Here is a 17459-nt window from a genome sequence, read left to right as displayed (position 1 = left end):
TCCATAGAAAAAAATTCAAGCCGTATTTATTGGGGAGAAAATTCAGTTTAAGAACATACCATCAACCTTTAGTAGACATTATTTCAGGCAATAAGTTAAAGAAATCTACTGCAAGAAAAGCTAGATTGGCCACCAAACTGTTAGAATTTCATTTGTCAGTAATCCATATTGCTGGAGGAAAGAATGTAAGACCAGATTTTTTTTTATCAAGGATGTGTTGAGTGAGGAAATGGCACAAGATGAGGTTGAAAAATGTATAATAGCTATGGTGGAAGATTCTAATCATTTGTCAAGATATGGATATCTGGTGTAGTGCTTTGAAAGGGGATAAGATTTTAAATCAAGTCATGAAGTTTGTAACTATTGTTTGGTCGAAAGAAAAACTTATGGATTGTTCATTGCAACCGTATTAAAAAGTAGCTGACAAGTTTTCTATTGAAGGTAATTCGTTATTGAGAGGCAACAAATAAGTTCCTCCTGACTGTTTTAAACAGAAAACATTGGAAACTGCTTACTCTGGTATTTTTGGAATAACAGCCCCTAAACGTAGGATTAGGCATGATTTCTGGTGGCCTGGTGTTTATCACGAAGTCAAAATGGCAGTGAAATAATGTATACAGTGTTGTCGCTATAGCAAGGAGCATTTAGTCACAGCTACTCATCAGGCCATTCCTGTGGAATGTCCAGAAGAAGTATGGCAGAGGGTTGCTGTATATGTTTTAGGTCAATTTCATGTATTACCTAACAACATGAAATACTTCATGGTTATGGTGGATCACATATCCAGGTGGGTGGAAGTAAAAGGTGTGAGTGAACCGAATACAAAGCTGTAATCCGTTTCTTTCAAGAAATATTTAATAACAAAGGTGTCACAAGCGAGATACTCTCAGACAATGAAGTGCAATTCACGTCTTCCACTATGACAGAGTTCCTAAGGCATCTAGGGATAACACATTTACATACATCCCTTATCATCCACAAACAAATGGAAAAGTGGAAAGATTTAATTGTGTGTTGGTGGTATGTATTCAGAGTGCTATTCAAGCTAAGGTTGATTATGAGACTGCTATCAGGGAATTGTTATGGACTTACAGAATAACCCCGCACTCTGTGACAGTCATGGTTCCTTTTGAACTTATGAGGGGAAGAAAAGTGTCATCTTTGTTGTGTCCTTTCTGGAAAGTTAAAATGTTGGATCAAAGCTGCAATGTTAAAAGACATGCACAAGTTGCTAAAAATGCCAGTGACAAACAAAACAGGTTGAGATGTGAAAAAGAAAATAAAAAAATATATTAGAGATGAGATTAGACGCAAAATTAAAGTTGGAGACATTATTCGCATCAGAGATCCTATTTTACTGCAAAAAGGAGCTTCAAAGTTCAGAGATGCCACTCAGGTAACTGACATTCGAGGGCAGTCTGTAAAATTTTCTTATGGTCAATGGTGAAACTTCTCTCAGGTAGCGAAGAGCTATGAACCTATTGTTACAAAGGACATGACAAAGAATGGTAGTCAGGAATCTACATTTACGTAATGATATAAGTAAAGACAAAAGTGTTGTGAGTAACAAAAATGGTGATGGTGGTCCAAGATATCAAGAATTAACTTTATGCAAAAGTATCAGGAAAAAACCCTGCAAGATTTAGAGATTCATGGAATTTTAAGTACAACATAATTTTCATTGTAGTATTCATATCAATACTTGGTATCAGTGCAGATCTTTGTAATCAATGTATATAGTTATAGTTATTACTTATAGTTACCATAAAGGGGGGGATATGTGGTATCCTAGGTTATTGGAATTTGTAGTCCTTAGTTAAGTAATAGGTAGCTGAGCTGATTCATTGGACAGGGCAGTGTTCTTTTGTAGAATGTATTAGTTTATCTTTTGAATAGTTCAGCAGTTGGAGATTGTCTCTGGGCCGTTTAAGATGTAGGTTGATATCTGGCAACTTCAATAAATATTTTAAGGAAATATTTCTTTCTCCGGATTCAGTCATTATATATATTCATTTAGGTATATTTTTATATAAATTAAACAGTCCAAACTGTTATCTATTTTAAATTTAGAGACATGAATGTTAAAATTGCTAATAAACTAATTAATCTATCAAGGTCTGCCATTATAATCTTTAAACCCACATTGTCATTATTGTGGAATGTTGGGCTACTTTATAATAGATGTATTTAGAATTGTTTGTGTTGGTACCCTTCTTGTTAAAACTGGTTTACTTGATAGCCCCTTGATCCAGTGATGTTTAATAGTTGTGAACACTGAAATCATGATGAGACACTTTACTGTGCCTGCCTGTAAAAAGGGTGAAAGTTTGTGGTGAGAACCTACGGCATGTTACTTAATACTGGAGAGGAGTGTTGGGGGAGTTCTCCTCATGGTCGACAGTGTGACCTCGAAGCAGGTTGATAGGCACCACATTTAGTTTTATCAGTGTAAATCTTTTCTGGATTTACATGCCGCCTTCTAGTGGATTGATCTGGAATTCTCCACTTTTTTGTAGTCCTTCTTCTTTTTTTTGATGTTTGCATCGTTTTCCCCATTTGGTGCTTCCTGGGACGTTGTACGCCCTCCCCTGGAAGCTCCCACCTTTGGTCGCTATCTTCAGATTCTATTTTTCCACCGTTGGGTCTGGATGTTTTCTGAAGGCTGTCCAACATGAGCAAGAAAAATGTTTGGGAGAAGTTTGCTGGAAAGCTTCATTGAAATTCCCAGAAGAACACAGACTGAGAGGTACAGGAGAAATCTCTTAGAGGGAAGAAGACAATTTCCTCAACAGCTTAGAGAATGTCCGGACAAGGGTGTTTAATGGAGACCCCACTTCAGGTCTGCCTGTATTGCCATCATAAATTTGCACAGAAGGACCAACACCTGGTCTGCAGCATGCGCCTGACCATTGATCATCAAAGTGATGACTGCAACACCTCTGCCATGTTCAAGTCAAAGGCAGTGATGAGGGAGAAGGAGAAGCAGAGACAGGCAAATGACACCATATAGGGACCGAGACCACCTCCATCGCTGAGAGACCTGGGTCTGTTGAGCGATAAAGAGGAAAATGGCACAGAAGTTGGCGAGAGAGGAACATCGGATGTCAACCTGAGGATCGTCGAGGTCGAACCTCGGGCAGCGAAGAAGGACAAAAGACCTAAGGTAAGAGAGACATTGATTGTGAAAAAATTGCCTGGGTGTGACTCGAAGGCATTAAAGGGAACCTCATCATCGAAATACTCGCCAACTGATGACAGGTCCAGAGACAAAGAGCCCCCCAGATCCCTTGAAAGAGACACTTCAGTAGGAAAATCTCCCATTAGGATTCACTCGTCAAAAGACAGACGAGGTAGAGACTCTTCGACTTCAAATAAAGAGAGGTCTTGAGACAAGAATAGAAGCTCAACGACTGATACACGGTCAAAGAAATCTTCGCCATCAAAGATAAAAACCAACACCAACCCTTGATACTGAGTAATGTTCGGTGGATATTGAGAGGAATAAGAGTCACCTCGAGGCCAAAATGGCCGCATTGCTTCGGAAGAAGAAATACTTTGATATCGAATTACACTGAAACTGCAGAAGGACGTTGAAAATAACAAACCTCCTTTAACACCTCCTCAACCTGACCACAGGAGGAGGAAGAAGAAATCCTCTTTAAAGAAAAAGGGCTGGGCATGTTTCAGGGCTCTGAAGACTCGGAGTACTCAGAATCTCAGTGACAGGAGCTGGAGATTGACTTACTGGAGGAAGGGATAGACTGCTATCCATCGAGGTCTTCACCTACGGATGACATGGGATCCATAACTGGGTTATAAAAAGGGCTGCAGACTTATTTAGAGTACAGTTGGAGGAGGAAAGACCACAGTTCTGTTTTCTGCTGGAATCCCCTTTGCGATCCTAGGCCAGGAACCAATTCTTTCCAGTGCTACCTAGTGTTCTGGACCAAGGAAGGGAGGCTTTTAAAGAAATTGCCACTTGTCAAGCAGTGACTACAAGGGCAGAGAAGAATATTCCTCTAAAGACCCAGTTTACATCAAGGGAACAGTGAAGACTGATTAAAAAAAACGCTGCTACAGCACGAAAGAGGGAAAACATTCATTCAACATCTGGGCCATCTCCTGACAAGGAGAGCAAAAATAATGGACCTCATGGGAAGGAAATTTGAATGCAGCTCAGCCAATCAATGGTGCATCACAAATGTCAACGCCCTCCTAAACTGGCATGCCGAACGTATGAAGACTCTACTAGATCAGTACAAAAAGAGCTGCATACCTGGCAGAAGAGAGTAAAAATATTGTAAACACATGTGTTAAATCTGCTTTGGATGTGGTGGGCACAGCAAGCTGCCAAATGTGATAGGGATCACACTACATCAACACTCATGACTGAAACTATCAGGTTTCAACCAACTGTTTTGTCTCTTTAGACAACAATATGAGAACACCAGTAACTAAGGGCACAATTGCCAGATGGATCACACAAACTATTCAACTATGCCACACAAGTGCAGGGGAGAAGCCAAACAACCCCAAAGGCACGCTCAACAAGGAAAAAAGGAGCAACCCTTTGTCTTTCTAGCAACTACACTTTTACAAGATATATGTGTGGCAGCAACGTGGTCATTTATATACATGTTCACAAAACACTACTGAATAGACATTCAACAAAAAATTTCAAGTGGACAAAAGGTGTTAAAACATCTGTTTACAAATTTAAGTCCACCTTCAACCCAACCACGGAAAAACTAACAAAACTGCTTCAAAATCAATGCACAGCTTGTGAATCCAGAAAAGATTCATGCTGCAAAATGAATAGTTTCTTACCTGTACATGTAGTTTTGCAGCTTGAAGAATTTTCTGGATTCACAAGCGACCTACCCACTTTCACCAGGAAGATGGAAAGAGAAAACAGACAAACCACCAGAAAAAAATCTGAAGATGGTGACCAAAGGTGGCAGCTTCTGGGGGAGGGTGCAGGGTGTCAGAGGAAGCACCAAATGGGGGATCCGTTGACACCCAACAACAACAAAAATGAAAAGGACTTCAAAAAAGTGGAGCAGTCCGGACCCAACCACTAGATGGCGGAATAATGCAAAGCATGTGAATTCAGAAACTTCTTCAAGCTGTAAAACTACACCTGAAGGTAAGAAACTATTAGTTTTGCCTGATGGCCATTATGTGCTTTTGTTATTTTGGTGCAACGCATGGTGGTCTTGTGTCTAGGCTTCATAAACTGCTTCAGTGGCTGTTCCAGATTGAAGGGGAAGCAGCAAGTTCAAAGGCCCAGCTCTTGTGATCTGTTGAGCAGCATAGCAGACACTGACCAGTAATCATCTGAGATTCCTGCACTGCGGGTGTCAGTGCTGCTTTTACGTTAATTGCAGATTTACCTTGTTGTGAATTGAACACTTAACAAGACTCCACTGGTTATGCTGTTCACACTTTTTTCTCAAAACTATATCCCTCAACTGAACATTTTATCAATACATGTGGTATAATTTCAAGGTTCTGTAAAGATGCATTTTGTGTAAATATCTGCTGAAACAAAATTGATAATATGCAAAGCAGAACTTTAAAATAAGGATCATAATTATGAAGCAAGATTTTAGCCTTCTATCGTACAGTTGTTTTTTAAAAATTGTTTCAGCAATAGGAACGTACGTACATAAAATGCTTATATCATAGGAACATTTTTACCAGAACACACTCCATAATGCACAGTTGCCCTCTTTCCTTTAAATGTAAGCAAGAATTACATCTTTGGGTCCATTACAAAAATATTGATGCTGGTGTGAGTAAGCAGTATAGTTTATTGTGGTAGCCGCATTTTGTTAAAGGTGTGCCGGGGCTCCAGCAGACCATAAAACAGTGTCATCTAATCAGTACTGCTGCTGTGTGCAAGAGCTGGGCCAGTGGAGTTATCCCTAAGGACCCTGCATCAGCAAGTGCTCTACTCTAATTGCTGTGACCACCCTCTGCTGGCGATGTGCATTCTGTGCACTGGTCTGTTCTTCAGTCAGGTTCTTGGTTAGCCAGAGCCTCTTCCTCCCTTGAATACCGGGGGCTAAACATTACTCGACCACATGCCTTCTGTGTTCCCTCTGCTTTCCTGCTTCCTGTTCCTGATGGTAGAGCTTCCATTCCGTTTTGCTGGAACAATTTTCAGACTCCAGTCATAGGGACTGTGAAAAATCCAAGCCTTGCACAAAGAACAAATTTAGCAAATGAGCCACACCCATTCAGCAGGAGAGTGCTAAAGGTGTGATATGTCGCCAGTGGTTTATTTTGTAGTGCACTGTCGCTATTATTTTAATAAAGCATAGTGCTTTGTTCATTGAAATAGCCACAAAATTCACACCAACATGCAGTTTTTTTAGTGCACCAAAGATAATGTGTGGAAATAAGGTTACAGCAAATAATAATCATTTGCAAATCACCAAGTGTCTTGATTGCTTTTGATCCTATCACACTTTAGAACTACAAATATGTACATTTTTGAATGTATTTTGTAGTATTTGTACAGTTCGTTTACAGTATTTAAATTTTGTTTATTAAGAAAAAAAACTCATATTCTACAGCCTTTTTGCCTTTTCTTTCACTCTCAGCACCCAAGCAATATTGTCATATAGTTCACTTTACACGAACTTTGCTGTCAGAGTAAGATAATTAAATCCTAATCTCTGGGTTAAAAGTATAAGCAGCAATTTGTCAGAAGACATAGGCTGACACTTGACCTCTGTCTTTGAACACACAGCAAATATGACAAGATAAAAACGCAATTTAAAGGCACGGTTGTTGCTCATTCATCTTCCAGAACTCCAGCTTGGTTATTTTGGGGTCCACCAGCACCCCTTCCTCTCCCTCCTACTTCCAGTGTCTATGCCAGTATCTCAAAAGTGATTTCCTTAACTTGGCAATGATGTTAGTTGTCACTTGGCAGTAGACAGTGCCAAACTTGCATCAAGCACACCCTAACTAAACTAGCCGTTCAGCAGTGGCGGATTTACACTGTTGTGCGGGAGTGATGGATTTGCACTGTCATGCGGCACTGGCATATTTCGACTGCCGTGCACCATTGGTGGATGTGCACTGTCATCCTTAGAAAGAAAGAAAGTACAGGAGAGCATGGATCTGGTGTTGGTGTTTTTTGTAGATTTTGAGGGGGGCGTTTAGGTCAGAAAACCTCAGATGACCACTTGGATTTTAGATGTTGGGGTAGATATTCCCCTGTTGTGTTGAGCAGACTGGTGATTTGAATTCAACAGCCAGGTGCATCCATTCGATGCGAGTCTTTGAGCGTTTATATCACGTATTTTTTATATTAAAAATGTTTAATTTTCACAGATGTGTGGGGACAGCTAAATAAGCCTCCGGTATCTCACTCCACAGTGATTTTAAACACGTGAAACATAATGTCCACGGTGTGTGGTGAGAGCCTACAAAAGGAAACTGCCATTTGTCAGTAATGTACCCTTGAGGTGACCTGGTGGCGGTGGGAGGACTGGGGACTAGAATAATTACTACTCTTCCCATCCAGTGGGAACTTGCCTTTTGGCTTTTGGGGAACCACTGTTTCAGATAATTTACTTTCTCCCTCTGGGGTTGATTCCTTTCTGGTGGTTCTCCCTCTTGCTGAGCCTTCAGCCTCACACAACCAGTGAACTCACTGGCTTCTGTTCACTGATGCACTCCACCTACTGTTAAATATTCTACCTCATTAATGTTATTTACCCATTCTGTCTCCCAGGCCAAGCAAGCAATTCTGGAAATGGATGCTATACGTATGTATTTTTTTGTTTTCTTTCATTCGAATTGCTATTTATTTAAAATATTTTTGTGCATTTTTCAGATGGGAAATTGTGTTTACTTCCTCATGAGGTGACAGCGAAAATATTGTTCTATAGATGGAAAGAGACTACAGTGTGGGGCGCACGTGCTTGTTTTAAGGGAACCCTTGAGCACACAAATCATACTTGTTCTGCCGAGCCACAGTTTGTAGCTAAGCCATGTCTTTATTTCCAATGACATCCTAGTGACTTGAAGCCAGGCCTCAGGAAGCTGTCCTGCTACTAACTAGATTAACACAATAAAAAAATAACATATTATTACATATAAACAATAGTGTGTGTACGATCTAGGGTGGTCATTATTTTGTTTGCTACCATTGCTGATATGATATATCCACGTCCAGTGCTTCCACTTGGTACAAAAGGTGGGGACTGGTCAAGTTCTGACGGCTAAGGTGATTAAGGTTTGCGAATGTATGTGTGGTTATCTAGGACCATGGGACTGTAGAATTGCCTTGTGATCTTGAACATCCCCTTGTTAACGAATCGGAAGGGAATGAGTACCATTACTTGTCAGCCAGGACATCTGTTTCTGCACCATGATCAACAGGGAGGGCGTTTGTAGAAGCAGCAATAGTGGGAGAGGCGGCGAACAGTAGAGTTTGTGAACAGTAAGTGCAGAAAACGAATTCCTCTATTTTTCACAATTCTACCAAAGTGTGTCGTTTTCAAATGTTAATCTGTAATACAGCCATAGTTTCAAATGTTTGTTTAACTCTAATACCATCTTCATCTGCTCTTGCTTCATCATATTTATATGTCAGCTGGTCAACCGTATTCACGTCATCCCTTATATTGTATGTATCACTAGGCTCTATGCATATTCATTTTTTTTTTTTTTTGTTTAAGTATTTCATTTGTTCACACGTTTTTGTCACTTAACCTGTTTTGTATTTAATGTGTGTCGTTTTCTGCTTGTCTGTCTACATTTGATTTTGGTTAAGTGCTCCTTCTCCTTCTGTCGCTCTCGATTCTTTTATCCTTTCTTCCATCAAAGCAATAGGATTCTATTCCAATCTTTCCCCATCCCTCTGTAACCTTTGCAAACTTAACTTCAAAGTTTGTAAAATAGCTCCACCTCATCCTACCTTTAATCCGCTGCGTGTCAAATCATTTGTGAATATATCATTCAAGCTACTCACAGAAGTATCTGTATCAAAAATTGGTATGTAAATCACTTAGACAAATGATGTCACTTCTGTCTTTGTCGAATAAGATCCATAGGTGTATAAGCTAACATTCTGCACATGTCTAGTGGTCCACTCCTGAGTGGAATTTCTATGGATCTTTCTATGGATCTTCGTGTTATTAAACTGCTGTTTCCCCAAACCGGTTAATTCACTCCTGTCTCTGATTTGCTTGCAGACCATCCTGGATTCTATTATAGTCCAGGGGGAGAAAATATTGCTCCTTCACATTCCAAGGAGGCTGTTGTCCCATGCCGCGCCAGAAGAAAATCAGGTGACTAGCGAGTTGCATAGATGAAAGTTCTAGCATGAATCCCTCCATCGCCTTTCAGCAGACACTGGAGGTGCTCTGGAAGAGCCTGTAATCCATATGTTGTGCTTTTTTTTTACTTTCATTAAGGGTGTTGTCTTGTTTGATGATACAGCACACCCAGTTGCATGGTTCTTTCCAGTGTAATTTAGTTTAAATTAGCTTCCTGTTCATAATTAACTGAATCTAGATACTGCACCTTCCCATTAAAAAGTTGTAGTTTTTGCCCAAAATTTTAGTTTATGCAGTATGCATGCTGGCTCTGTCATTGTGAGCAGTGCTGTCTGACCGTAATCTCTCGCACTGTAAAATACTGAGTCCCTGAGTGCGAAAATATGCTCCTTAATCTATTACCTTGGTTTAAGTCATTCTAAATTGCGAAAAAGTCGATTTTTCAGATGTTTGATTAGAATGTCTGTAGTAAGTCTAGGTACTAAATAAAATACCCGAAGACTCAGAATAGTGATACCGTGTATTTTTGCTGAAAATGGGTGGTGAGAGTATACATTCTTCCTGCACTGAATAAACTTATCTGACTATGTTAGAGGACAATGAACTGACATGCGATCATTTTCAATTTGCTTTTCAATTCGATGATGAAATGGGGGTACATTTCATGCTAGATCCTTGCTTTGTTACCTCTTGCTGGTATTAGATGAACTAAATCCAGTTTCCTGCATACTCAAGAGGGCCTGTTAAAACTGTTAACCACGCATGTCCTGTCCCTTATTCCTCTTTTAGCATTTCATGTAATGATGCTGGCTTGTAAAGCACTTAAAGCAGCTCTGAGGCCACTTCAAAGCACTGGGACAGCGAGGCAAAAGGAGAGATCAGTGGAGAGGGAATGAAGGATTAGCCTTTTCAATAGAATGATTTCCCCTAAAATGCTGACATTGCGCCAGCTGACCCAGCAAAAATGAATCATGCATAGCCAGCCTTAGGGTCCTGGTCACCTCGACAGGAAGGTGACAGTAATGTGTTTTGAAGAGATGAGTAAAAGTGAGTGGAGTCTGGTGCTGGCAGAGAGCAAGAGGTGGTAGTAGACCAGTGGTGCGAGAGACTGGTTTGCATTCTCTCATACACCACTTACTTTGTAAACTTCCCTGTTGCTTTGTATTTAGGTTCGCACTATATAAATGTACATATGTACACACAAGCAGTTAGGGAGGCTCATGCACTGTAATCTTCATCACTACGCCCATCCATGCTATTGAACGTTTTGGAACCAGCAACCAATATGAGTTTTTCAACTATTGTAATCTAAAGAGGGTATAACTCAGCAACACATGTTCTATTACGGTATACAACTTTTTAAGAGGCAACTCCTCCAAGACTACCTACACCTAGCCTGTTTCATCTCCAATCATCCCCACTTTATACATCCAAACTGCTGCCTTTTTAAGAGAGTGCTCCTGTGCATCTCAATTGATAGACTTCACGTTGAAGCCTAAAATTCCTCAGACACTATCAAGGGCACAACGCAGTATCAAAGTGGACTCAGACTACCAGAAGGGAAATAATCATACACACAGCCACGGGGTGCCGTCATGGTGCAATGCCATAATGCATTGTGTGAGTTATCATGACTTATTTGAGGCATGCACAGTAAGTGAACATCCCTTATTATTGCAAAGCATAGCTTTTATTGCATAGTTTTTGGCACATTCACATTTTATCTACTGGTTATTTTGGATATCACAAAAGCTGAACTTAGTCCCTTTGTTTTTCTAGTCTTTTTGAGTCATTGCAATTTGTTAAATAAGCATACTTTGCTTTTTAGAGCCCTCTTCGAGACTCCATAAAGTGATGACGCAAAGTGGTGAGTAATCATTTACCGACCACAAAAGTATGAGATCCGACTATGTTGGTAGACTTGTAAAACCTTTTTGGGGGTTATTTAATTTATGTATAAGAACAAAGACAGACAGACAGATAAACATTTTGTGTTGCATGTTTGCATATCCAGGAGGTAGTCTGGTTGTGTTTATTTTGTGCGAATTTTCATATAGTTCCACATGCCACCAGAGAGCACTTCTGGGTGCTCAGTTATACTGTCGTTAGACAGACAGATGTTAATAGAGAAGAACTGACCACCTGTAAAGGTGAACTGGATAGTGTTTAATTAAGAATTTCATGTTAGCACTTTAGGGAACTATGGCTTGATCCTCTTATGTTTGGTGGAAGAGCTCTCAGCGTTGACCTTCTTTTCATTGTGGACACATTGTGTGACTAGTTCATACATGCCAGAGCCACAGAGTGCACAAATTCTAGCAAGTGCTGAATCTGTTTTGCGAAAAAGATCTTGTGGGCCATAAAACGGCAAATGTTTAACCTTTTGGCACATGATGAATTTCCTGCCCCCTTTGGTTAATTTCAATATGATCTCTTGGTTCTCTCCAAAAATTAGGCCGGTCAAGTTGTATTCTGTACTCGGTAGCTTTTTGATTTCTTCTGTCCCAAGCCAGAATTCAGAGATCATCATCTTGTATAGGTAACACTATTGTTTTGTGGTGATGGTTCGCAAAGAGTGTGATTGGCTAACTGAAGATGGTAGCATGTCGTCTTGTCAACATTTTGACCAGAGGTTTGATTGGCAGGTATTTGCCCAAGGCATACCTGTGAGCTCTGTGATACTGGTGATGAAAAGTCATGTGTGTTTGAGGAGCCTAGAGGCCACTAAGTCATGCATTCTACCAGTTAGTATTTGGTGATTTTTGCTACCTTGTTCATTGGCCTATTTTGTGAAGGCTTCTTTCCGGCCCCTTGGGAGATACAAAGTTATTCTGGCTGCTAATTGAACACTCCAGTTCTAGACTACTAAAGAGCACAATCGTGTGCTGCACCATATATTCGCATTTTTATTTTATATACTTCATTTTACAACTTTGTAAAATGCTTATACTGCTTTGGGATCGTATGAAAAGAGTGAAGAGAAGAGATCCATGGGGGGGGGGGGTGGGGGGGACAACACTTAGGGCCTATGAACTGTACTGGGAATTACTTTACATTACAAAAAAAAGATAGAACTTCACTGAAAAAAACAAAGGTTAGAATGGGGGGTGGGGGGGGACAACACATAGGGCCTATGAACTGTACTGGGAATTACTTTACATTACAAAAAAAAGATAGAACTTCACTGAAAAAAACAAAGGTTAGAGTGGAATTATACATAAGGTAGTAATATTTTAACTTGCATTAAAAAAAACTTAAAATTAATTGAAAAAAACAAAGGTTAAAAGTGAAGTTATCGAGAGATCTTCTAATACAAAAAAAAAAATAATGTTTAAAAACAAAAATGTTGGAATTCACTAGTTATCCGTAACTGACCTAAGTATAACTTGCATGTTATGATGCACTTCTTATGAGATGTAATCTGAAATCTATGGCGGTGCAATTTATACTTGGGTCAGTTACATATAACTGGTGATTTCATTGTTTTTTTCATGATATATATATGTATACATATATATATGTTCGGTGGCATGTGTAGCTGCAGATACACATGCTGTGCATTATCCTGCCATCTAGTGTTGGGCTCAGAGTGTTACAAGTTGTTTTTCTTCGAAGAAGTCTTCGAGTCACCGGACCAAGTGACTCCTCCCTTCCGGCTCCATTGCGCATGGGCGTCGACTCCATCTTAGATTGTTTTCTTTCCGCCATCGGGTTCGGACGGGTTCCTCTTCGCTCCGTATTTCGAATCGGGAAAGTTAGCTAAAATATCGAAAATTCAACGGTATTGTTATCGCTCGGTATCGGGTTAGTGTTAGTGTATCGGCACCGACATCAAGACCGCTTCGGCGGCCCTTCGGGGCTTCCAATCTTCACCGAGGCCTGGTCGGCCCGACCACACCCGTCGCCCCAGACTAATGGACTGGACCCCCTTTCGTTTCTGTCCTAAGTGTCACGCAAAGTATCCTTATACAGACCAGCACCGGGTCTGTAATCTGTGTTTGTCACCCGAACACAGAGAGGATACTTGCAAAGCTTGCAGAGCATTTCGATCGAAAAAGACCTTCAGGGATCGACGCGCAAGAAGACTGCAAATGGCATCGAAACCGAAAGAACAGCTCGACATCGAAGAGGAGGAAAGTATCTCCATCCAAGAGACGGACTCGGATGAATCCGAAGGTGAACAACCCTCGACGGTGCAACGAACCGTGAGCAAACCTGACCCGTCCCAAACTCAGGGTCACACCAAAACACTTAAGGCCATGGGGACGCCATCGCCAGCAGGCCATGGCTTAACCCACTGAAAGGAAGGTGACCAAACATCGGCACCGAAAAAGGCCAAGGAGTTGCCGAAGACTAACGACTCCGGTCGAGATTCTGGCACCGAACGATTTCGACACCGAGTGATCGAATCGACAAAACCCCAAAAGATCTCCTCGGAACCGAAAAAGTCTATAACAACTGAAACTTCAGTACCGAAGAAAGCAGCCTCGGAGCCGAAAAGAAGCTCTTTTACAGAAGAGCAAGGATTTTCCAGCCAACTCAAAGAAAGACATTGATTCGAGCAAGAGTTAGGTATGGAAGAACCTGACCATACTCAACGGAGGTTACATATCCAAAAAGGGACTGGCAAGATTCAGACTTTACCTCCACTCAAATCGAAAAGGAAGCTTGCATTTCAGGAAACAGAAATGCAACCAAAGGCAAAGGTGGTTAGAGACAAATCACCACCACCAATGGTCTCACCACAACCATACCCACTGCACTCGCCACAATTGTCACCAGTGGGAACACCTATAATGCAGTCACCCACACATACTGGGATGACCCAGGATGATGCCGATGCATGGGATTTATATGATCCACCAGTATTGGATAACAGCCCAGAATGTTATCCAACTAAGCCATCACCACCAGAAGACAGTACTGCATATACACAGGTACTATCCAGGGCAGCTACGTTCCATAACGTAGCAATGCACACAGAGCCAGTGGAGGAAGACTTCCTTTTTAACACTCTGGCACAGATCCAGTGTTCATAACACAGCAGCTCACACCGGACTCGGTGGTTGTAGGGGCAGCAAGGAAAAGAGCAAACTCTCAATCGTCAGGAGATGCTCCACCACCCGACAAGGAAAGTTGGAAATTCGATGCTGCAGGCAAGCGAGTGGCATCACAAGCAGCCAATCAATAGCGAATTGCGAATTCACAAGCCCTACTTGAACGCTACGACAGGGCACACTGGGACGAGATGCAAGACATCATACAGCACTTTCCCAAGGAACACCAGAAACGTGCCCAGCAAGTAGTGGAAGAGGGACAGGCCATATCTAACAACCAGCAGACACAGCAGCATGAACTGTCAACACGGCTGTAACCATTCGCAGACGTGCATGGCTGCGAAGTTCTGGATTCAAGCCAGAGATTCAACAAGCGGTGTTAAATATGCCGTTTAATCAACAGCAGTTGTTTGGGCAGGAAGTCGATACAGATATTGACACGCACTCGGCCAAAGCCATGGGCGCGCTCTATTCCCCACAAGTCAGAGGCACCTTTAGGAAATCACAATTCAGAGGGGGGTTTCGACAACAAACATCAGAACCTTCCACCTCTCAAACCAGACCCACCTATCAATCACAATACCAAAGGGGTGGGTTTCGTGGTTCCTATAGAGGACAATTCCCAAGAGGAAGGGGAAAATTCCAACCAACCAAACCAAGCCAAACCAAGCAGTGACTTCAATGTCACAACACCCCAACACTTGTCACCAGTGGGGGGGAGGCTAACCACATACTACCAAAACTGGACACATATTACCACAGACGCATGGGTCCTATCAATTATCCAACATGGTTATTGCATAGAATTCACAACATTCCCTCCAGGCGTGCCACCAAAACCGCACAGACTGTCTCAGCAACACTTAGACCTATTACAAATAGAGGTCCAAGCACTGCTACAAAAACAAGCAATAGAGCTCGTACCCAATCACCAAAAAGGAACAGGCGTCTACTCACTATATTTCCTGATTCCAAAAAAGGACAAAACGTTAGGACCTATCTTAGATCTCAGAACACCGAATCTCTTCATCAAATCAGACCATTTCCACATGGTAACACTTCAAGACGTAGTTCCCTTACTAAAAAAGGAGGAATACATGACAACATTGGATCTCAAGGATGCGTATTTCCACATACCCATCCATCCTTCTCACAGAAAATACCTAAGGCTTGTAATGCAAGGCATACACTATCAATTCAAAGGGCTACCATTCGGAATAACAACAGCCCCCAGAGTATTCACAAAATATCTAGCAGTAGTAGCCGCTCACATAAGGAGACAGCACATGCACTTATTCCCATATTTGGACGACTGGCTAATAAAAACCAACACTCAACAACAATGTCATTTTCACACGCAATACGTTATAGAAACTCTACACAAACTAGGGTTCTCTATAAACTACCAAAAATCACATCTGCAACCATCCCAATTACAACAATACTTGGGAGCAACACTCAACACAAGAAGGGCAATTGCCACTCCAAGTCCACAAAGAGTCCAATCGCTCCAAAATGTAAGATCAAGCATACAACCAAACAAACACTACACGGTAAAGTTTGTAGGCATGATGTCCTCATGCATAGCCATTGTCCCAAATGCAAGATTGCACATGCGGCCCTTACAACAGTGCCTAGCAAGACAATGGACACAAGCACAGAGTCAACTTCAAGATCTAGTGTTGATAGACCGCCAAACACACTCCTCGCTTCAGTGGTGGAACCCTATAAATTTAAACAAAGGGTGGCCATTCCAAGACCCAGTGCCTCAAGCTGTTATCACATCAGATGCTTCCATGGTTGGGTGGGGAGCACACCTCAACATTCACAGCATACAGGGTCAATGGGACAATCAACAAAAACTACTTCACATAAATCACTTGGAACTGCTAGCGGTATTTCTAGCGTTAAAAGCATTTCAACCACTAGTAGCCCACAAACACATTCTTGTCAAAACAGACAACATGACAACAATGTACTATCTCAACAAACAAGGGGGGACACACTTGACACAACTGTGTCTCTTAGCCCAAAAGATTTGGCATTGGGCAATTCACAACCACATTCGCCTTATAGCACAATACATACCAGGCATTCAGAATCAGTTAGCCGACAATCTCAGTCGGGATCACCAGCAGACTCACGAATGGGAAATACATCCCCAGATCCTACAGGATCACTTCCACCGCTGGGGAACACCAAACTTAGACCTATTCGCAACAAAAGAAAACGCAAAATGCCAAAACTTCGCGTCCAGGTACCCACACCCTCAGTCCAGGGGCAATGCTCTATAGATCAGTTGGTCAGGGATATTTGCTTACGCTTTTCCCCCTCTCCCACTCATTCCTTATCTGGTCAACAAACTAAGTCAAAACAAACTCAAACTAATACTTATAGCACCAACCTGGGCTCGCCAACCGTGGCACACAACACTGTTAGACTTATCAGTAGTACCCCACATAAAACTACCAAACAGACCAGATCTGTTAACACAACACAACAGATCAGACACCCGAATCCAGCATCGCTCAATCTAGCAATCTGGCTCCTGAAGTCTTAAAATTTGGACATTTAAATCTTACACAACAGTGTATGGAGGTCATTAAACAAGCGAGAAAACATACAACAAGACATTGTTACGCAAACAAGTGGAAAGATTCGTTTGCTACTGCCACACTAATCAAATTCAACCACTACATTTCTCCACAAAGGACATTGTAAGCTATTTATTATACTTACAAAAATCTAGTCTAGCATTCTCTTCCATTAAAATCCATCTCACTGCAATATCTGCCTATCTGCAGATTACACATACAACGTCAGTTTTTAGAATCCCAGTCATTAAAGCATTTATGGAGGGACTAAAAAGGATCATACCCCTAGGGACACCACCAGTACCTTTGTGGAGCCTTAATATTGTATTTGCACGACTCATGGGCCCACCATTTGAACCCATGCATTCTTGTCAAATGCAATATCGGACTTGGAAAGTAGCCTTTCTAATAGCTATCACATCACTTGGAAGAGTAAGTGAAATACAAGCATTTACTATTCAAGAACCCTTTATACAAATACAGAAACATAAAGTGGTTCTCCGTACAAA

General features: G+C 41.4%; 1 protein-coding gene across 5 annotated transcripts in view; it reads left to right on the top strand.

Annotated features, from left to right (window-relative positions):
• The window catches only part of PLEKHG1 (pleckstrin homology and RhoGEF domain containing G1), a 273088-nt gene that overhangs the window by 194085 nt on the left and 61544 nt on the right, over positions 1–17459 (top strand). For 3 of the 5 annotated variants that reach the window (XM_069234291.1, XM_069234293.1, XM_069234295.1), the window contains 3 exons: positions 7751–7784; positions 9216–9311; positions 11128–11166. In XM_069234291.1, coding sequence (XP_069090392.1) covers positions 7751–7784; positions 9216–9311; positions 11128–11166 — 169 coding nt within the window. The remainder of the gene's footprint in view (positions 1–7750; positions 7785–9215; positions 9312–11127; positions 11167–17459) is intronic. The other 2 variants (XM_069234292.1, XM_069234294.1) reach the window with 1 other exon arrangement.

Source organism: Pleurodeles waltl, chromosome 5, assembly GCF_031143425.1.
Source record: "Pleurodeles waltl isolate 20211129_DDA chromosome 5, aPleWal1.hap1.20221129, whole genome shotgun sequence".
Lineage (NCBI taxonomy): Eukaryota > Metazoa > Chordata > Amphibia > Caudata > Salamandridae > Pleurodeles > Pleurodeles waltl.
The sequence above is the reverse complement of the archived record's forward strand: the minus strand, read 5'-3'. Positions and strand labels throughout refer to the sequence as shown.